Raw genomic sequence first — 22,775 nt, forward strand, 5'->3', positions numbered from 1 at the left:
GCCCGGGCTCACCTGCTTGCAGTAGCCGTCAGAAGTAGCCTGTCTCCCAGGGTGGCTTTGGAGGAGACATCGAATATGATAATGAAGGTGCCCTGGGGGAAGAAGGAAGAAGGAACTTGGAGAGGAAAGGTCATGGGGGAGCGAGGGAAAGGCAGGGTGGATCAGGGCGAGGGGGATTCATGGGGGGAGGACGGGGAAACAGACCTTGCTGCCCTCTTGGAAGATGGGGTGGTTGATGCTGCAGCTGCTGCTCCTCAGGTCCTCATTCTCAACAGGGGCCGCGTCACACGTCAGGCGCAGTGGGTGCCGGGACGATTGGTTCTAGGGGAGGAGAATGGAGTTTTAAGTTACCTACAGGCACATATGGGCTTGATGTTTAGCCACTCTAATACGAAGACATTCTGTTTATTAAAAGAAACCATAAAGAGACTGAAAAGACTAGTCACAGAATTAGACAATATATTTGAACACATATAACTGGAAACAGACTAGTAACCAGCATATGTAAAGAGCCCTGACAAATCAGAAAGAAAAAGATGGATATCTCAATAGTAAAACAGGGAAAATACTTGGGCAGGCACTACCCAAAAGCAGAAATCCAAATGACCAAGAAATATAAGAAAATTTTCACAATCTCTCTGGTAGGCTCATAATGACTACCCAAATTACCAGGTCCTAATCCCTGTAACTGTTACCTTATAGGGAAAAAGGGTCTTTGTTGATGTCATTGCATTAAAGATACTGAAGTGAAGAGATTATCCTGGATTAGCCAGGTGGACCCTAGATGCAATCACATGTATCTTGATAAGAAGTAGACAGAGGGAGATTTGACTACATACAGAGGAGAAGGTAGTATGAAGACAGAGCAAAGAGAGGTTTGAGGATGCTGGCCATAAAGCTTAGAGTGATGTGTCCACAAGCAAAGGAATGCCAGCAGCCACCAGAAGCTGAAAGAGGTAAGGAATGGACTCTCCCCTAGAGCCCTGAAGGGAGACCAGCATTGCCAACATCTTGGTTTCAGTGTAGTGATACTAATTTCAGACTTCTGGCCTCCAGCACTGTGAGAGTATAAATTTCTGTTGTTCTAAGCCACTAAGTTTGTGGTAATTTGATACAAGTTTGTGGCTGTTTGTTCTAATGAGGAAAGTAGTACAGCCTCAGTTGAGAAACTGAGAAACACTGTTAACCACCCACAAGATTGACAAAAATTAGAAAGTTTGACAAGGTCAAGGGTTAAGGTAGACGGAAAGCAACAGAAATTCTCATACACTGCTGATGGAAGTGTAAATAGGTTAAAAAAAAAATACTTTAGAAAATCCTTTGGCATTAGTTAGGACAGTTGAAGATGCACATACTCAATGGCCCAGCAATTACATTTGTGGTATAGACCTTCCAGAAAATTATGCATAGAAAATACAGACCAGGATACATGTTCAAGATGGTCATGGCCAAGAGCAACCTCAATTGGGTAGCTGTCAGAGAATAAAGAATTGTGGTATAGTCATACAAAGGGATTCTATACAGCAATAAAAATGTCCTACAGCTACACAAAACAACAGATGAATTTCACAACCATTACATGGAGGGAAAGAAGAAAGACACAAAAGAGTACAGACAACATGTTCTTATTCATTTAAAGTTTCAATATTGACAAAACTGAACAGTATTATTTAGGGATGCACTCATGGATGGGCAAACCTATAAAGAAACACAAGGGAATGGTTATCACGTCAAAATAGTGACTACCTTTGGGAAGAAGATGGGGTTATCATGGAAGGGCACATGGGAAGAGATCTTCTGGGAGCGCTAGCCATGTTTTATTTCATGACCTAGATAGTGACTGCGTGCATGTTTGCTTAATAATTATTCATTATTATGTTATTAAATTATTATTATTAAATATGTATGTATTTTATGCACTTTTCTGTATACTTCATCATAGAAGAAGAATTAAAGGGAAACTGTTATAACCCAGGACAGGGGAGAGGTCCCAGCCTGCTGGAGCCCAGGAGACCTGTTTACCTGGGTCCCTAACAGCCGCCGATAGGACAGTCCTGTGGGGTAGTAGAAGCTGATCATGGTTCCATAGGAGTCCTCACCTTCATTGCTCACAGTTACTGTCACATTGAGCTCCAGGGAAAACCCCACCAGCAGGGTCTGCAGGCTGAAGGGAAAAGGACAAGGTTGGGAGTATAACTCCAACAGAAATAGATTGGAATTGGATCAGGTGCAGGGGCAGGATTATGGGAACTCATGACCGATGAACCGATAATATTCCAATCAAAATAATTTATTCGTTAGAAGGAGAATCAGAGAGCATGAGCACTTCTCATCCTTTGAGGATGGGAAACCCAGAAGTTTGAGTTCTGGATAAGAAGGGGGATAGACCTCACCCTGAAAAGCTGAGGTTGAGGCTCAGGTCCGCTTCACAGAGGCCATCTTGCCCACAGTTCTTCTCAAAGGGAAGCTGCAGCGAAACAGTATATTCCCTTCCCATTCCATGTCTTTGTCTTTCCCTGATTCCCTCATTAGACGCACTCATCAACAGTGAGTATTACTGAGCACTATTCTGTACCCAGCAATGTACTAGACACTGGCAAAGAGTGAGGGTGGGAGGGGAAGGAACATAAAAGAAAGATAAAGCAAGATTTCTTGGCTTCAAAAAGCGTGAAGTCTAGTTGAGGAGTCAAGTCCAACTCATACTGAAATAGATATTCAGTAAACATTATTAAGTGCCAAGAATGGGACAGGTACTAGGGTGGGTGAGGGATTGGGGCAGGTAGAAACCACAAGTGAATTAGACATGATTCTTGCTCTCAAGGAACCTCCTAGTCCTAAGAGCCCCCAGATGCAGATGCAGATTAGCATGAGGCAGAATTACTAGTGCAGATGCTGGGTGTGGTTTTCAAAAGAGGAGTAGACAAGATTGGGACTTTGAGGACTGGGGAAGGTCTTTGAAGTAGAGAAAAGAGGGGACATTTTCCAAGTGAGAAACAAAGCATGGACAAAGGCATGGTGATAAAATGAAAAAACTTGAGAGCGCTCTGCAGAATGAGATGCTTTATGTTGCGGTAAAGTGGGTAACCAGCTGGGTTGTGTGTAGGGCCTTGTAAGCCGAGTGGAGGTATTTAGACTTGATGTGGTTTGTGGTCAACTGGGAACCACTTAGATTCTTAAGCACATGGGGTTACAATAAAAGTCAGAGCATCCTTGGGACTTCATAGGAAGACTCACGGAAGCAGTGAAGAGGTCCTGTGAGCCCATAGCCAGCATGGGTCGTAGGTTCCCAGATGAGGCGATGGGCTCTCCCACCAGGGAGAAGTTGAGGCGTAAGATGATAGGGCTCACCGAGTCCTCCACGCATTCCTGAGGGAGAATGGTTTTCTAGAACCCATTATCCTTCTCCTTACTTTTCACCACTTCTTCTACATTGTGTCCATTCTCTGATGTCCAGACAGCCTCCACCCATGTTTGTGAGCAGAGTTCTCCCACCCCAATTTTCCTGTCCCCAGCCCCAGCTTCCCACCTTCCCAACTCACTCAGCAGAAGGCAGAGATACCAGAGCTCCTCCTCCCTCCTCCCTTCCCAGAATCCAAAGTTCTCACTGGTAAAAGCAACTTCACAGTTTCACAGTGATTCCCCAGCCCCACGCTTTTAACGTGAGTCAAAGTCCAGTTCTTTGTCTCCTCAAAAATAGCGCGAGAAATCAGACGGCCTGGATCCAAAGTCAGGTCATATGTGATGGAGCTTTTGACATCACCTGAAGCGTAAAGGGGAGCCAGAGGATGGAAAGTCAGAAAGGATGGGCTGGGGGCCCAAAAGGAGAGAATGGATGCGGCCTCTGCCCCTATGAAGCTCTAGCAAAGGAGAGAAATATCAAGGCCATATGACATTGGTGAGTGGCGAGTGGCGAGTGGCGAGTGGCGAGTGGCGAGTGATGGGTGTGAGGGCTGGCCTTTCTGGGGGCCCTGAAGAGGGCAACCTCACTCAGCCCTGGAGTGTCAGAGATGCCCTCCTGGAGTGGCCAGTGTCTAAGCTGAGGCTTGGAGGATGAGGAGTCAGGTGAAGAGAGGGGAGGTTGTCCCACATTGTGGCAGCAGTGGGGACCAGAGGGACAAGGAGGCTGGCACGTTTACAAAATGCAAATATCAGCCTGGCTGGAATGTAAGGAGTGAGAAGTGTAGGATGAGGGGCCAAATCAGAGAGGGCATCAGAGGGAAGGATTTGGGGTTTTACAAATGAAAGGAGATGGGAGCAATGGAGGAAGGTTAAGTAGGGGAGTAAGGAGACCAGATTTGCGTTTCCCGATTCATCATTCTAATCTGGAGAATGGGTTGGAGGGTGCAACAATCGATGTAGGGAACAGCTCTAAATGTTGTTACTCCTATCTAGGTAGGAAAGGCAAGTGAGCTGACCCAGCTCTAGGAGACAGAACCAACAGGCCTGGGTGTGGGGAGAGGGAGAGAGAAGGCACCCCAGTTTCTGGCACAACAGCTGTATGGATGTGGAAGTGAGATTCAGATTCCTGAGATAGGGCTGGGGGCCCTGGGGGATGGAGGGTAGGAACTGGGTCCATCAAGAGGGAACTCACCTAGCTGGTCAAGGGAGCTTTTGTAGATAGTGAGACAGACTGTGGCATCCCCAGCTGCCAGAGTGGTAGGCACCTCTTCCCAGCACTGGTACACAGACTTGGGCACCTCCACGGGAATGAAACTCATGGCCACGCCTACCTTCAGCACTGGCCGGCTCCTGAGGGCAGAAGAGAGCAGGGGCTGCAGACAGGGCCCGGCCTCCTGCAGGGGAACAGCGTCTGGAGGGGAGGGGGTGGTCACCTGAGCAGCAGCACGTGCCCCTGGGCCCCCACAGCCAGGTCCACCAGTCCATCCTGGGTCAGGTCCTGACCCCCACTCAGCGACTGCCCAAAATGCTGGAGCCTGGGAGAGAGCTGGGAACCCGAGATCCGCTGGCCAGAGAGGGAAAGAAGAGAGTCAGGGGGAAGCAACTGGAAAGGATTGAGGGCGCTTTGGGAAAAGACAGTACAGTGCAAAGGGATCAGAGATGAGGGGGTCAGAGAGGAAAGTGGAGCAAGGGACTTGGGGATCTCCCAGCGGAAAAGAGAGAGCTCCTTTGATCTAACCCATCTTGAGGGTGCAGATTATCTGGGAAATAAAAGCATAACAACAGGGACAGAATAGATTTATGTAGTCATCATTTGCTGTGCTCATTCAAAGATATATGATGGAGTCCTTTCCACTTTCATTGTGCTATCCTTCTAAGGCCCATGAAGTTGGTTTTATCATTTCCTATTTCATAGGCAAAAACTAAGGCTTACATACCTTAAGTCCGACTCATGCCCAAGGCCCCACAGCTAATGGTGGACAGTCGGGGGTTGGACTGGGGTCTAACCCCAAAGTCTGATGTCTTAACCATTCAGGGGCTCACAACTGACTGAAGTCAGTTTGGAGCCAAGGGAAAGAGGAGAGATGATTTGTGCTTAGCAGGGCCTGGGGGATTCAGGGACATAATCACCAGAAAAGGGAGGTGAACGGCAACTGTGAAGGCTGAATGGGAGAAACCCAAGACATGGTAATGACATGGGTGGGGCTAGAAGAAGCTGAAGCCCGGGGTGGGGGTGGGGGGCTCACCTGGCTGTGGGCGGGGCTGATGCCCAGTCCCGAGGTTCCATGAAACAGGTAGACAGTGCCCCGGTTCTCCTGTTCCCCTGGGGCCCCGATGGCCATGTCCATCAGCTGGTCCCCATTCACGTCCCCCAGCACGGTCAGGGCTGCCCCAAAGCGGCCCCAGGGGTGGCCTTGCTCCCCGCGGAGAACGGCCTCACACTGCCACCGAGCCCGCTGCAGAGCAAATCCGGTGCCAGGTGCCAAGGCAGGCAACCCCTCCACCCCACCCACCCCCTCCAGCCCAGGCCCCGTCAGCCACTCACCCCCCGGGGCAAGGGACAGACAGACACCTGGCCCCCCCGCGTCTGCTCGTAGTAATGGGGGGCCCCGATGAGGACCAGGTCCGTGTTGCCATCTCTATCCACGTCCACGGAGCAGAGGGAAGCCCCGAAATAGGAGCCAATCTGGAGGGCAGAGCCTGAAGTCACCCTGCCTGTCCCCCCAGAGCCCCCACTGGGCAAGGTTGCACCTCTCCCCAGGCCACAGGCCTTTCCCATCGCAGGCCCCTGAGCCCCTTCAGCTTCTCCCTCTCAGCTCTTGCCAGCGCCCCACCCACATGTTCCCCCACCTCGGCTTCCTCCCCACCCAACCTGGGTCCCTGTGACTTCGGCCTTCGGTATCCATTGCCCAGATGCCTGGGTGAAGATGACCGTCTTCCCAGTGTGCTGATGGCGGGGAGCCCCCAAGACCAGATTCTGCACCCCTTTCCAAAAGGCCAGCTCGGTGGAGTAACCTGGGGCGGGGGGAGGGTGCAGGCCTCAGGACTAAGGCTCCCATCCCCACCCCACCCCGGGGTTCCTGCCCTCCCCACACAGCTCCTCCAAGCCAGACTTTTCTCACCCAGGTAAGAGTCCTGCATGTCCGTGTTCTCCTGAGACATGTTGATGAAGGTGGAGCCCATATTTGTGGGGTACAAGAAGGCTCCTCCAGACCAACTGAAGCTCCCTACAGCCCCCAGAACTGGTCCATCCTGGGAGGAGAAGATTCCAGGGCTGAGCAGGCTGGAGCAAGCAGACAGTATGTTCTAAACAAATCCATGTTCCAAATGCTACTCATTATTTGCACTCCTCTTTTTCCTTCTTCCCCAACCCTTACCAGCAACCTCAATGCTCTCTGACTCTCAGTCCATCCCCACAGCCCCCACCACTTCTCATGGCTCTTCCTGCCCCCCATCTTGCTCTCCTCTGCTCCATCTTCCCCTGCCCCAGAGTTAGGTTTCCTCCAGCCCAGATGTGCAGCCACTGCCCTGCTGGAAAACCAAGGTGGTTCCCTGTCACCAAGCCTCTGAGAAGGCGTCAAGGACCTTCCCAATCAAACCCAGGGAGTTACCCTCTATTCCAAAACATATGAAGCCTTTTGACCTGGAACACCTCTTTCCCTGCTCTGTTTCTAGAACTCACTCTTCTCTCTGGAAGAGGAGTCACCTCCACGTGAGGTCTTCCTCGGCTCCCAGGGGGAGAAAGGTGTTTCCTAGTCTGCACATTTTGTCTTTTTTTTTTTTTAAAAAAAAAAAAACTTTTTATTATGGATAATTTAGAATATATAAAAAGTAGAAAGAAGAGTATAACAAACCGCCAAGTATCCATGGCCCAGGCTCATTACTTCACAGTTATCCTTGTATCATTTCTACCAGCCCACCTCCATCCCCAGAATATCTCAAAATTAATCCCTCTGGACACTTTGAACACACATCTACTTTTAGATAAACTGTGCTGTGTTGTCATTTCTTTGGTATGCATGGTCTGGTCCTTTGTGCCTCTGTAGCCCTCTCCTTCCCTGTTCCCCATTATTCACTCTGCTCCAGGCATGCAGGCCTTTTTACCACTCAAGCACAGTAACCTTGTTCCTGCCTCAGGACCTTTGTACTTGCTTTCTCCTCTGCCTGGAGCAATCTTTCCCCAGGGCTGGCCTTTTCTCATCATTCAGACTCAGTTGTTATTCCTCAGGCCTCCTATGACCACCTTCCCTTTTTCTACCCAAAACCTTACTATATTGTCTTTACAACACTTAGCAGAATCTGAAAATTTTTTGTGCACTAGAATATGTGCTCCCTGAGAGCAGGCACTTGCCTATCCTGTTCTCTACTGTGTTCCTGGCACCTAACACACTGCTGTATGTCTGTCTTCCACTATACTGTAAGCTGGAGATCTGCTTTCTGGTTTACTTCTGGGTTCCAGCTCCCAGCCCAGGGTCCACCCCACATTTGATGCTTGAGACCCATTTATCCAGCACATGCTCCACACACCACTGTGAGGGTTGAGCTGAAGCCCTCTTGCGACATCTCATGTTGGAAGGAGATGCTTGTCCTCGACTGGGTTCCTGTTGGGGGACAGGTCACTTAGAAACCTGGAGGCGAGACCAAGAGGACTCAGAGCAGAGGGTGTAAAATGTGGTCGGAGGCTTGGCTTCTAGGGAACAGTTTTGGGTGAGTGTGAAGAGGGATAAGCTGTCAGGACTGCAGGGGACCACTGGGTCAGGACCCTTTCACTGCCCAGCCCGAAGCCTGGTGCCCCATCTACCCTCGATGGCAAAGATCTTCTCCTGCAGCTGCTTCTGGATACTGCCCAAGGCAGCAAAGTTGTCCACCTTGAATACATGGTCCGGTGAAGGCGCTGAGCCAATGGTATTCAGCTCCTGCCTAGCGGAGGGTTCCTGGAAAGCATCTCCTACCTGCAGCAGAGAGTCAGCTGAGAGACAGGTGCCTGCAGCCTCTGTGCCTGGGTGAAGCACAGGCTGAGTTTGGGTGAGAGGGGGTTGTGAGGAAGAAACCGCACCCCGATAGCATAGCGGATGATGCCGGCTCTCTCAGCCTGCGGTATGACATCCTTATATTCCAGGGGGTCTTTGTATTTCTGACCATCTGTGATGACAATGAGGATCTTCTGGGCACCTTTGCGAGCCCCATTCTTACTATGGAATAGTTCTGTCCTGTTAGGGAAGAAAGCCAGGTGACTCTACTGAGATAGGATTGGTTCTGGAAATATGTCATTGGCAGTCCTAAAAGCTCAGCTGGAGAGGTTGGGAGTCCTGGCACCCCACATTCAGTCAGTCATGTTAAGAATCAACTCAACCTTTTTTGAAAGTCACATTGACAATAATTAGTAAGATCAGTAATCACTGGTTACTTATATCCTTACATAAAGTTACTTATATTCTTTGCTCCTAAAAGTCCATCCACTGAAAATGGTGAAATAGGGAGCTCTAGGATTCAGGTTCATCCTTCAGGCAACTAGTTAAAAGCCAGGAACTGTCTGAAACAACTGTTTTGGGGCTCTGAAGACAAGAATAACACTGTACAGCATCCAGGGAGGAGTGGGAGGAAGAGACTGAAAAACTGCAGTGAAGACCTGTGACTAGATCCCTTCATGCCATGAGGCTGGTGCCCATCCCCCACTGGTGTGGCAAGCCATCTCCAAAGCCTCACCCTGGCTGGAAACAGAAGTTCTATTTGCCAAGAACAGTGGGGGTGGGGGTGGGGGTTGGGAGCAAGGTCAGGTACAAATTGTGGCTTTTGATTTGCAAATTTGGATTGCTGGGTTCCAAGGACATCTACAGTTTCAACCTACCCAGAATGGAAAGCAGCGGGCAACCTCTGTCTCAACCTTGCCTCTGGCAGTGGAGGAGACAGGGCTGAATTATAGGCAACATACCTTCTTGGGGGTGGTGGGGAACAGTTTGCCAAAGGATGGCTCTTCCCCTAGAAACCTGAGCAACAGTTTCAACCTGTCCCAGCCAAAAGTGGCTGGCAACCTCTCTCTCAACCATGCTTCCAAAAAGAGCTGAGACAATTGAGAATTAAGGCCACATCGGTTGCCTTAATTAGGACTACAGGAAACAGCTGGCTGAAGAGTGCTGTCTTCTGGGCAGTGCAGGAAAGCTCAGATTCAGAAGTCATCAAAAAGAAGACAGAGGGCAGTGCAATGGTGCCTCAGTGGCAGAATTCTTGCCTGCCATGCCAGAGACCTGGGTTAGATTCCTAGAGACTGCCCATGCCAAAAAAAAAAAAAAAGAAGAAGAAGATAGACATCCTTCTGGGTCTCCTCCTCAGGGCACTTTGGAATTGATCTACACGCCCATCGTGGGTCTATGGTCTGTTTTGACTGGGAAAAACTGACTTGGGAAAGTCCTCTCTGGGGGAACCTACCTCCCAGAACTAGCTGGTTGGAGAAAAGCAGCTAGAGACAACAAAAAGAGGGTTAAAAATATTGAGAGGTAAATAAAAAACAAAGAGAACAGATCAACATTCCAAGAGGAGGAAAAGGGGAAAGGAAGCTTTCTCCTCAGGGGTGAAACAATTACACAAATAATGCAGTCTCAAGAACTGTAACATATATCCAGAGCAAGAATCAAATGAATAAGAGCTAAAAAAAAAAAATCTGATCAGGTAAATAGAAGTTATTTTAAAGATCTAGAATAAGTTGAAGCAAATGTCAAAGAATGGTGTCATAACAAATCCAATCAACCAGAAAACCCTAGGCAAGAGAGAGAACTGACCTCCAGAGTTAACTCATCAAGAAAATCAGATGCCTAGACACCAGCAAAAAATTACAAGACAATAAAAAGTAGGAAGCTATGACCCAGTCAAAGGAACAATTTAAGACTTCAGAGGAGACATAGGATTTGAAATAACTAATCAACAATGTTCAAACAAATCTTCTAAATCAATTCAAGGGGATGAAGGAAAATATGGCAAAAGAGATAAAAAGAATATTAAGAAGAGATTGGGTGAGCATAAATTTGAAAACATGCAAAAAATTAATGTATGGGAATGAAAGGCACAACAGAAGAGATTAAAAATGCACTAGAGGTGGGCCACGGTGGGTCAGCAGGCAAGAATGCTCGCCTGCCATACCAGAGGACCCAGGTTCAATTCCCGGTGCCTGTCCATCTATATAAAAATACACTAGAGATGCACAACAGCAGATTTGAACAGGTGAAAGAAAGGACCAGTGAACTGAAGAATAGGACACCTAAAATCTTACAGACAAAAGAACAGATAGAGAAAATAATGGAAAAACTTGACCAGGTTCTCAGAGAAATGAATGACATCATGAAGCACACAGAAATATACATCATGGTGTTCCAGAGGGGAAGAGACGGAAAAAGGGGAAGAAAGGATACTTGAGGAAATAATGACTGAAAAGTTCCCAACTTTTATAAAAGACATAAATGTACATTTCTAGGAAGTGCAACCTATCCAAACAGAATAAATCCTATATACCTACGCCAAGATACATACTAATCAGAATGTGATATGCCAAAGACAAAGAGAGAATTCTGAAAGCAGCAAGAAAGAAATGATTCATCACATACAAAGGATGCTCAATAAGTCTAAGTTCCAATTTCTCACCAGAAATTATGGAGGTGCAAAGGCAGTAGTATGATATATTTAAGGCTCTGAAAGGGAAAACTACCAGCCGAGAATTCTTTATCTGGCAAAATTGTCCTTCCAAAATGAGGGAGAGCTTAAAATATTCACAGATAAACAAAAACTGAGTTGTAAGAAATGCTAAAGGGAGTTTTACAGGCTGAAAGGAAAAGACAGGAGAGAGAGGCTTGGAGGAGAGTGCAGAAATGAAGATTGTCAGTAAGGGTAACTAAAAGGGTAAAAAAGAGACAAATATAAGATTTACATATAAAAGCCAAAGGATAAAATGGTTGAAGTATTGCCTTTACAGTAATGATGTTGAATGTTAATGGATTAAACTCCACAATAAAAAGACACATATTGGCAGAATGGATTTTAAAAATCTGATCTATCTATATGCTGTCTAGAAAAGACTTACCTTAGACCCAAGAACCCAAATAGGTTGAAAGTAAAAGGTCGGAAAAAGATATTCCAACCAAACAATAAGCAAGAAAGAGTTGGGGCAGGTAACTAAATCAGACAAAATAGACTTTAAATGCAAAACTGTCAAAAGAGACAAAGAATGCCATATCCTAATAAAAGGGGCAATCTACTAAGAAGAAATAACAATCATAAAAACTTATGTACCTAACCAGGATGCCCCAAAATACATGATGCAAACACTGGCAAAACTAAAGACAGAAATAGAACAACTAGACAGAGGATCAGTAAGGAAACAGAGAACATGAACAATATGATAAAGGAACTAGAAGACCGAAAGGACATTTATTGAACAGTACACCCCATAACAGCAGGATATACATTCTTCTCAAGTGCTCATGGATCATTCTCCAGGATAGACCAGATTTGTGTCACAAAACAAGGCCCAATATATTTAAAAAGACTGAAACTATGTAAAGCACTTTCTCTGGCCAAAATGGAATGAAGCTGGAAATCAATAACAGCGGGAGAACTGGAAAATTCACAAATATATGGAGGTTAAACAACACACTCTTAAACAATCAGTGGGTGTGCCAGTTCGAAACTATTATGTATCCCAGAAAAAACCATGTTTTAATCCTGATTCTATCTTGTGGAGGCAGCCATTTCTTATAATCCTGATTCAACAGTGTAGGTTGGAAACTTTTAATTAGATTATCTCCACGGAGATTTGACTCTAAACATTCTGGGTAAGTCTTAATATGTTTACTGGAATCTTTTAAAAGAGGAAACATTTTGGAAAGAGTTAGAAATGACAGAAAACTCAGAGCAGACAGAGAGAGCACTTGTAGATGTTTGGAGAACAGTTGCTTCAGAGAACAGAGAAATGGATAGTTGGAGATGCTTGGAGCCCAGCAGACATCAACCTTGAGATGTTAAGCAAGCCAGAACCTAGAGAGAGCCAAGAGAAGTCAAGAGATGAAAGCCAGCCTCAGAGAAGCAAAACGAGGAACCCCCACAGGAACAGGGGCTGAAAGCAATGGGACCCAGGAACCAGGGACCAGCAGATGCCAGCCTCAGACTTCCCAGCTGACAGAGGTGTTGCTGACCCATTGGCTTTCCTTGAATTAAGGTATTTTTCCTTGGATGTCTTAGTTTTGACTTTTTGTAGGCTTAGAACCGTAACCATGTAACTTATTAAATTTCCCTTTTTAAAAGCCATTCCAGTTCTGGTATATTGTAATCCAACAGCTTACTAACTAGAACAGTGGGTCAAAGAAAAAACTACAAGAGAAATCAGAAAATAACTTGAGATGAGTTAAAATGAGAACACAACTTATCAAAACTTAAGGGATTCAGTGAAGGAAGTGTTAGGGGGGAAATTTATAGCCTCAAATGCCTGCATTAAGAAAGAAGAAAGAGCTAAAATCAAATATCTAACAGTACACCTGGAGGAATTAGGAAAAAAAAACAGCAAACTAACCCCAAAGCAAGCAGAAGGAAAGAAATAACAAAGATTAGAGCAGAAATAAATGAAATTGAGAATAAAAATAGAGAGAATTAAAAGTTCTTTATTTGAGGAAAATCAATAAAATTGTTAAAACCTTACTTAGGCAGACAAAGAAAAAAAAGAGAGAAGATGCAAATAAATAAAACCAGAAATGTGAGCAGGGACATTAACTGACCCCACAGAAATTTAAAAAAGATCATAAGAGGATGCTATGAATAACTGTATGCCAACAAATTAGACAGCTTAGATGAAATGGACAAATTCCTAGAAACACACAAACAACCTACATTGACTCTGGAAGAAATAGAAACCTCAACAAACAACTCACAAGTAAAGAGATTGAATTAGTCATCAAAAACCTCCCTATAAAGAAAATCCCAGATGATTTTACAGGTGAATTCTACCTATCACTCCAAGAAGAAGCAGTACCATACCAGCTCAAATTCTTCCAAAAAAAAATTGAAGAGGAGGGAATCATTCTTATGAAGCCAACATCACCCTCATACCAAAATCAGATAAAGATGCTACAAGAAAAGAAAATTACAGACTATTTTTTCTAGTGAATATAGATGCAAAAATTCCAACCAACTGCTTGCAAATTGAATCCAGCAGCACATTAAAATAACTATGCACCTTCTCCAGAGCATCAACTATTTCCATCCCATATTATTGAGAGCCTCTTCCAACATGAAAAAGCTAGAATGGACATATCCCAAATACCCCTAAAGACTGGGAGAAAGATGAAAGGTCATGGTCATGGTGGAGTTATACAGAGAAGGTAGAATTTAACAAATGAGTATGATTGCTGAATTATTATATTAATATTTCTTTTAGTCTCCAGTATCTTAGAGCAGCTGGAAGTAAAAACCTAACACTGAGGAATTGTGACCAAACTCTGAAATCTATTCTACAACTTATTGTTCCAATGTGCTTTGAAATTTACTGCTTTTTTGTGTAGATGTTACTTTTCACAAAAAAGAAAAAAAAATAGTTTATTGTGATGATAAATGCACAGCTATATGATAATATTTTGGACCACTGATTATACACTTTATATGATTACATGGTATGTGAATATATAATACATATCAATAAAAATAAATAATTTGAAAAAAATTATACACCACAATCAAGTGGGTTTTATCCCAGGTATACAAGGGTGGTTCAATTAAAAAATCAATCTAATACACCACATTAACAAATTGAATGGAAAGAAAACCCACATGACCATCTCAATTGATGCAGAAAAGGCATATGAAAAAATTCAGCATACTTTCCTGATAAAATACTTCAAAAGATACAAGTAGAATAAATTTCCTCACCATGATAAAGGGCATATATGAAAACCCCATAGCTAACATTGTACTCAGTGGTGAAAGATGAAAACTTTCCCTCTAAGATGTAGAACAAGACAAGGATGCCCACTGTCACCACTGTTATTCAACATTGTACTAGAGGTTCTAGCTAGAGAAATTAAGCAAGAAAAAGAAATAAACCATTCAAATAGGAAAGAAAGAAGTAAAACCTTCGCTACTTGCAGTTGACATGATTCTATATTTAGGAAGCCCCCCCCCCAAAATGTCTACAACAAAGCTACTAGACTAATAAATGAGTTCAGCAAAGTGGTGGGATTCAAGATCAACGTGCAAAAATTAGTAGTGTTTCAATACACTAGTAATGAGCAATCTAAAGATGAAATGAAGAAAAAATTCCATTTTCAATAGCAAGTAAAAGAATCAAATATCTAGGAATACATTTATCCAAGATGTTAAGGACTTCTACACAGAAAACTACAAAACATTGCTAAAGGGCATTCCATGTTCATGGATCAGAAGACCAAATATCAACAAGATGTCAATTTTACCCAAATTGATTTATAGATTCAATGCAATCCCAATTAAAATTCCAAGAGCCTACTTTATAGAAATGAAAAAGCCAATCACCAAATTTATTTGGAAGGGTAAGGGACCCAAAATAGCCAACAACATCTTGAGAAGGAAGAACAAATTTGGAAGACTCACACTTCTGACTTTAAAGCGTACTACAAAGCTACAGTGGCCAAAACAGCAAGGTATTGGCATAATGATAGATATATCTTGGAATATATGGAATTGAATTGAGAGTTCAGAAGTAGACCCGCAAATCTACGGTCAATTGATCTTTGACAAGGCTGCCATATCCATTCAACTGGGACAGAATGGTCTTTTCAACAAATGGGGCTGGGAGAACTGTATATCCATAACCAAAAAAATGAAGAGGACCCTTATATCACACTTTATTCAAAAATTAATTCAAAATGGATCAAAGACCTAAATATAAGAGCCAGGATCATAAAACTCCTAGAAGAAAATGTGGAGAATCATCTTCAAGATCATATGGTAGGTGGTAATTTCTGAGACTTGACACTCAAAGCACAAGCAATAGAAGAGAAAATAGATAAATGGGACCTCCTCAAAATCAAATCTTTTCTTGCCTCAAGAAAGTGAAAAGGCAGCCTACTCAATGGGAGAAAATATTTGGAAACCACATATCCAGTAAAGGTTTGATAGCCAGAAAATATAAAAAAATCCTAAAACTCAACAATAAAAAGACAAAACCCAATTAGAAAATGGGTAAAAGACTTGAATAGACATTGTTCCGATGGGGAAATACAAATGGCCAAAAAGCACATGAAAAGATGTTCAACATCACTAGCAATTAGGGAAATACAAATCAAAACCAAAATGAGATATCATTGAACACCTACCAGATTGGCCACTATTAAAAAAAAAGAAAACTATAAATGTTGGAAGGAATGTGAAGAAATAGGAACACTTATTCACTGCTGGTGGGAATTTAGAATGATGCAGCCACCGTGAAAGACAGTATGGCAGTTCCTCAGGAAGCTAAGTATAGAATTGCCATATGATCCAGCAATTCCACTACTAGGTAAATACTCAGAAGAACTGAAAGCAAGGACACATACAGACATTTTCACACCAATGTTCATAGTGGCATTATTCACAAGTGCCAAAAGATGGAAATGACCCAAGAGTCTATTAACCAATGAATGGATAAATAAAATACAGTGTATACATATGATAGAATATTATTCAACTGTAAAATGGAATGAAGTCCTGAAGCACGCAACAACATGGATGAACTTTGAGGACATTATGTTGAGTGGAATAAACCAGAAACAAAGAATGAATATTTTATGGTCTCACCAATATGAACTAGTTATAATGAGCAAACTCATGGAGTTAAACTCTATAATATAGGTTACCAGGAGGTAGAATGAGAGTAGAGAATGGGGAGCGGATGTGTAATTTGTGCAGAATTTCTCATAAGGTTGATTGCAAGTTTTGGAAAGTGGGTAGGGGTGATGTTAACATGTTATTGTGACTGTAATTAACAGTACTGAATTATGAGTGTGACTGTGGGTGAAAGGGAAAGTTTAGGATCATGTATGTCACTAGAAGAAAAGCTAGAGGATAAAACATGGGGCTGAAAAAGTTGTGGATGATGACTGGTTAATAATACAAATTTAAGAATGTTCTTCCATGAACTAGAACAAATATATATCACTATTACAAGGTATTAATAATAGGGTGGTATAATGGAAAAAAACTAATGCAAATTATGGACTATAGTTAGCAGTAATATTGTAACATTCTTTCATCAGTTATAAAATAGGCACCATAACAATTGCTTCAGTAATAGGGGATTTAAGGAATATGGGATTTTGACAATGTTCTCAAATTAATTGTGGTGATAAATGCACAACTCTATGATTATTCTGAGAGCCATTGATTGCTTACTTGGATGGATTTTATGGTGTGTGAATAAAAATGTTAGAAAAAAAAATCCATCCACTACAGTATCTCATTCCTAAGAGGCAGTATGGTTCAGGTTTGGAGTCAGTCCAGCTTTGAACAAGTTATTTCAGCCTCCCAGAGGCTCTGCTTTTCTCCATGCAAAATGAAAATAGTAATCATATAGTTGCTAGTCTCCAACAATGGTCCCCAATGAACCACACCTGATTTCCTTCCCATCTTGAACCTGGCCTGGACATGGCTTGCTTGAACCAACAGCATGAAGTGGAAGTGACACTGGGCCTAAGAAGCTTGGATACCACATGCAGTAGCCACAATGAGAGAAGAGGCCCAGCCATCCCAACTGAGCCCAACCTTCCCATCAACCCAGCCAAGGCACCAGATACGTGAATAAACACCACTATCCTGGTGTTCCAGCCTCAGCTGCCATCTGATTATAGCTGCATGAGAGGCCCTATGTGAGAACAACAGAAGAACCATCAGCTGAGCCCAGGCTCATGAAAATAGTTTTCATTTTAAGCCACTAAATTCTGGGGTCACTTGTTAGGCAGCCATACCATGAGACAAAGAGTATCACGTTATCTTGAGGATTATGAGCTTTCAGAACAGTGAGTGCCCTACAGGTAAGTATTAATTAAATGGTGGCTGTTGCAAATAATTGTAAATTTAAGGATATGTGTACACACAGCACACACATATGTGGATATGCTTAACACAGCAATCTCCATAATACCAAAAATAAAACAGAAAACAACTTAAAGATCCACCATTAGAGAAGTAATTTAGCAAATCCAGACCCAGTCCCTTGGTGGAAAAACACACAACTGTTTCTGATGAAAACAAGAAAAGCATATACTACTAAATTACTCAATGAAGAAAGCAGGATGAAATCATTTCTGCTCTGACGGTGATTATATAAAATATGCCCAAAGGAAAACAAGGATGGAGAACACAACATAGACTTCTGGGAAGATGGCAGAATAGGGTAGGTTGAGTTTACCCCTGCTCCAAAGAACAGCTAGAGAAGGTTGAGAAAAAAGACCAGGAGAGCAATTCCAGGGTGTAAGTGACTTGGCAGGGTCTTCTACCCCCACACAGGGTGGCCCTGGTTGAAAAAGCAGAATTGAGAGGCAGAGAAACAGTGACCAGCCAGCTAGTGCAAACAGCCTAGCGCATCCATTTCCAGACAGAGACCCAGAGCCATCAAGAGTGCATAGACAGGGAGACAAGGACTAGGAAGTAAGCCAAGCCACGTTCTTTGAACACACTACCCTCATACGTGCCACCTCCACCCAGCAACCCATGACTCTCCACACACCCCATACATCTGAACCCCACCACCCTCCAATTATGCTCTAAGCACTACTGCCCTGACCCCACTTCCCACGTATCCCTGCCCCACATCCCCACTCCGCACATGTGCACAAGCCTGTCCCAGACTAACTCCCTCTCCGTGCAAGCGCAGAGTCTTACCCTGCCCCTCCCTAGACCCACTTCAGTCAGCTCCTCTATCCCCACCTCCCCCTCCATGCCCACTGCAAGCAGTCACCTGCCCACCAAGGCTACACTCACCTTCATACCCAGGCTACACCTGCACCCAGCCCATACAGTTGCACAACTCTGCCCAGGCCCCCCCTGAACTTGGCACACGCATCAGCACCGGACTCCCCAGACACATGCATATGCACACACCCATGCATGCCACATCCCCTCAGCTCTGGGCAAGAGCCGACCTGCACATCCAGGCCACACCCACCCCCAGTCCCCACTGCCCCAGAGCCCTGCACATGTGCACACCAGGATCCTGTCCCCCACATCCACACATTAGCATAGCCACTTCCTCCCTATTGGGCACCCATGTATCCGTGCATGGACCTCTTAACCCCTGCACCCCACCCCCCTGCCCCCACACATGCACAACCTTGCCCCACTCCACAGCACAAGTGTACTTCTCCCAGACCTGGTAGGTGCTCTCGGGCACATCTGTGCTATATAGCCTCCGCCCTGCACTAGCAGCCACCTCTACCTCACCCTCTGCACTTGTCGACCCTCTCCAAGGCCCGCCCACCCATCATCACCTACCTGACACACTTACTGCAAACTCCAAGACCTGTGCCCTGACCCTACACACTAGGGCACCCGCATCCCGGGCCCCCTGGACCTCAACCCCTACTCAAGGACACACCCACGCCCCGACCGCCCTGTGCCCTGACATCTGTTCCCTGTGCCCTACACCCTGACACCCACAACCTACACACAGTTTCATGTGCCCACCAATATCCTGCCCACATACCACCACTGTGCATCTGCTTAGCACCCCCATCTGCCTCCGCCACACCCTACCTCTGTGTCCCCCACACCGCACCCTGCTCCTGCACTCCAAAGCCTTCCTGAGCTGCACCTCACCCCCACAGCTCCTACAACACATGACCACAGCACCGTGACCAGCACCTCATGCACACAGGTACCAGTGTAGAGTTCTGGACCCATGCATATACCTACACTGCAACCCATCACTGCACTGTTGTGTCCATTCCCATGCCCCGCATCCTTCTCCACACCCATCCCGCAAATACAAAGCTTTAGACTATTGAAGGAAATCAACATCCAAACTAAACCTATCAAGATATTTACATGCTGCAAAGACAAGAAAAGATCACTAACCATATGAAGATGCAGACAGATACATACCAATCTAAAGACCAAATTAAAACACAGGAGGAAACACAGAATTTGGAACAACTAATCAAAGATGCTTTAAAAAATCAAAGATAACTTTACTAAATAATCAGTGGGATGGCTAATGACATAAAAGAGATCAAGAAGAGACTAGAAGAGCATAAAGCGGAATTTGAAAGAATAGATAGAAAAATAGCAGATATCACACAGATTAAAGATGCTATAGACCAAATAAAAATACACTAGAGACACACAACAGCAGATTTGAAGAGGCAGAAGAAAGAATAAGTGAACTAGAGGACAGGACAACTGATTTCAAACACTAAAAACAGCAAATGGCAAAAAAGATAGAAAAATTTGAATTGGATCTCAGGGAAATGATGGGCAAAACAAAGTGCACAAATGCAAGAATAATCAGTGTCCCAGAAGAAGAAGAAAAGAGTGAAGGGCTAAGATGATTAGCAGAGGATATAATGGGGGGAAACTTCCCAACCTTTATAAAAGACACAAATATGCAAATCAAAAAAGTCCAACAAACTCCAAATAGAATAAATTCAAATAGAGCTATCCCAAGACATATATTAATCAGTCAGTCAAATGCTGAAGAGAAGCAGAAAATCCTGAAAGCAATAAGAGAAAACAATCTACTACATACAAGGGAAACCACATAAGGTTAAGTTCAGACTACACAACTGGCACTATGGAGGTGAAATGCAGTGGTATGATGTATTTAAGATCATGAAAGAGGAAAAACTTCCAGCCAAGAATTCTGTACCCAGCCAAATTGCCCTTCAGAACTGAGGGAGAGATTAAAATTTTCACAAACAAAGGCTGAGAGAATATGTCAACAAGAGACCAGCTCTACAAGAAATACTAAAGGAAGTTCTGCTGGCTAAAAAAAGAAGACAAGAGAGAGGGGTGTGGAGGAGGGCACAGAATTGAAGAGTACCAGTAGGTGTAACCTAAAGGATAAAAAGAGAAAGAAGGAAAAAAACATATAGATCTGACAAATAAAATCCAAAGGATAGGATGGTGGATTCAAGAAATGCTTTTATAGTAATAACTTTGAATGTTAATGAACTAACTTACCAATTAAAAGATACAGATTGGCAGAATGGATTAAGAAATACAATCCAGCTATATGATGCTTACAAGAGGTTCTTCTTAGACACAAGGATACAAATAGATTGAAAGTGAAAGGATGGAAAAAGATGTTCCACACAAGCTGTAACCAAAAGAAAGCAGAATTAGCTATACTAATATCAGACAAAATAGACTTTAAATGTAAAGACATCATAAGAGACAAAGAAGGACACTATATGTTAGTAAAAGGGACAATTAACCAAGAAGAAATAATAATCATAAATGTCTATGCTCCCAATCAAGGAGATCCAAAGTACATGAGACTGACATAGGCAAAACTGAAGGGAGCAATAGACGTTTCAACAATAATAGTAGGAGACTTCAATACACCACTCTCCTCTATTGACAGAACAATCAGACAGAGAAAATCAACAAGGAAAGAGAGAACTAAAACATTTTAATAAATGAATTAGACCTAACAGACATATATCCGTCATTACACCCCAAAACACCAGGATATACATTATTTTCTAGTGCTTATGGAACATCCTCCAGGATAGATCATATGCTGGGGCACAAAGCAGGTTTTTATAAATTTAAACACATTGAAATTATTTTTAAAACTTTCTCTGACCACAGTGGAGTGAAGCTGGGAATCAATAATCACCAAAGAACAAGAAGTTTTACAAATACATGGAGATTAAATAGCACACTCTTATACAATGAGTGGGTCAAAGAAGAAATTGCTAGGAAATCAGTAGCTATCTGGAGACAAATGAAATGAGAATGTGACATATCAGAACTTATGGGATGTGGCAAGACTGTGCTGAGAGGGAAATTTATTGCCCTAAATGCCTATACTAATGAAAGAAGAAAGCAAAAATTGAGGACTTAACTGCTCACCTGGAGGAACTTGAGAAAGTGCAGCAAACCAACCCCAAAGCAAATAGAAGAAGAGAAATAACAAATATTAAAGCAGAGTTAAATGAGTGGGAGAACAAAAGAACGATAGAAAGAATCAATAAAACCAAAAGTTGGTTCTTCCAGAAAATCAATAAAATTGATGAGCCACTAGCAAGACTGACAAAGAAAAAAAAAAGGAGGATGCAATTTTTAAAAAAGTCAGAAATGGGGGGAAGAGTTTATTAACATAAACCCTGAAGAAATAAAAAATATATAAAAGGATACTATAAACAACTATACACTAAGAAACTAGACAACTTAGATGAAATAGACAAATTCCTGGAAACACACAAACAAGCTACACTGAGTCAAGAAGAAATAGAAGATCTCAACAAACCAGTCACAAGTAAAGAGATTCAAACAGTCATCAAAAATCTTCTCACAAAGAAAGGTCCAGGGCCTAATGGCTTCACAGGGGAATTTTATCAAAGATTCCAAAAAAAGAACTATCACCAATCCTGTTTAAACTTTTCCCAAAAATCGAGGAAAAAGGAGTACTATCTAACTCATTTTATGAAACTAACATCACTTTAATAAAACTGGGTTAAAATGCTACAAGAAAGGAAAACTACAGACCAATCTCTCTAATGAACATAGATGCAAACATTCTCAACAAAATATTAGCAAATATAATCCAACAGCACATTAAAAGAATTATCCACCACGACCAAGTGGGGTTTCTACCAGTAATGCAAGGATGGTTCAGTACCAAAAAATCAGTTAATGTAATATATCACATTGACAAATCAATCATCTCAATTGATACTGAAAAAGCATTCAACAACATTCAACATCCTTTTCTGATAAAAATACTTCAAAAGCTAGGCATCAAAGGTAACTTCCTCAACATGATAAAAGGCATATATGAAAAACTCATAGCCAGCATCGTACTCAATGGTGAGAAGTTGAAAGTTTTCCCCTTAAGATTGGGAATGAGACAAGGATGCCCTCTGTCACCACTATTTTTCAACATTGTACTAGAAGTTCTGGTGAGAACAATCAGGCAGGAAAAAGAGATAAAAGGCATCCAAACTGGAAAAGAAGAAGTAAAACTTTAATTATTTGCAAATGACATGATACTATACTTGGAAAATCCTGAGAAATCTAGAACGAAGTTACTTGAGCTAATAAACAAATTTAGCAAGGTGGCAGGTTAGAAAATTAGTGTGCAAAAATCCATAATTTTTCTATACACAAGCAATGACTTAACTGAGGAGTCAATTAAGGAAAAAATTCCATTCAAAATATCAACTAAA

The 22,775-nt window shown here is 43.1% G+C and overlaps 1 protein-coding gene across 3 annotated transcripts in view; it reads right to left on the bottom strand.

Annotated features, from left to right (window-relative positions):
- ITGAD (integrin subunit alpha D) overlaps positions 1–22,775 on the bottom strand; it is a 48,660-nt gene that overhangs the window by 5,651 nt on the left and 20,234 nt on the right. For all 3 annotated transcript variants that reach the window (XM_077141145.1, XM_077141144.1, XM_077141146.1), the window contains 15 exons: positions 8,456–8,609; positions 8,201–8,351; positions 7,927–8,000; positions 6,522–6,651; positions 6,272–6,414; positions 5,945–6,085; positions 5,646–5,855; positions 4,833–4,963; positions 4,592–4,749; positions 3,606–3,760; positions 3,235–3,366; positions 2,394–2,467; positions 2,023–2,164; positions 205–321; positions 13–92 (listed from right to left, as the gene is read on the bottom strand). In XM_077141145.1, the coding sequence (XP_076997260.1) occupies positions 13–92; positions 205–321; positions 2,023–2,164; positions 2,394–2,467; positions 3,235–3,366; positions 3,606–3,760; positions 4,592–4,749; positions 4,833–4,963; positions 5,646–5,855; positions 5,945–6,085; positions 6,272–6,414; positions 6,522–6,651; positions 7,927–8,000; positions 8,201–8,351; positions 8,456–8,609 (1,992 nt within the window). The remainder of the gene's footprint in view (positions 1–12; positions 93–204; positions 322–2,022; positions 2,165–2,393; positions 2,468–3,234; positions 3,367–3,605; positions 3,761–4,591; positions 4,750–4,832; positions 4,964–5,645; positions 5,856–5,944; positions 6,086–6,271; positions 6,415–6,521; positions 6,652–7,926; positions 8,001–8,200; positions 8,352–8,455; positions 8,610–22,775) is intronic.

Source organism: Tamandua tetradactyla, chromosome 23, assembly GCF_023851605.1.
Source record: "Tamandua tetradactyla isolate mTamTet1 chromosome 23, mTamTet1.pri, whole genome shotgun sequence".
NCBI classification, from domain to species: domain Eukaryota; kingdom Metazoa; phylum Chordata; class Mammalia; order Pilosa; family Myrmecophagidae; genus Tamandua; species Tamandua tetradactyla.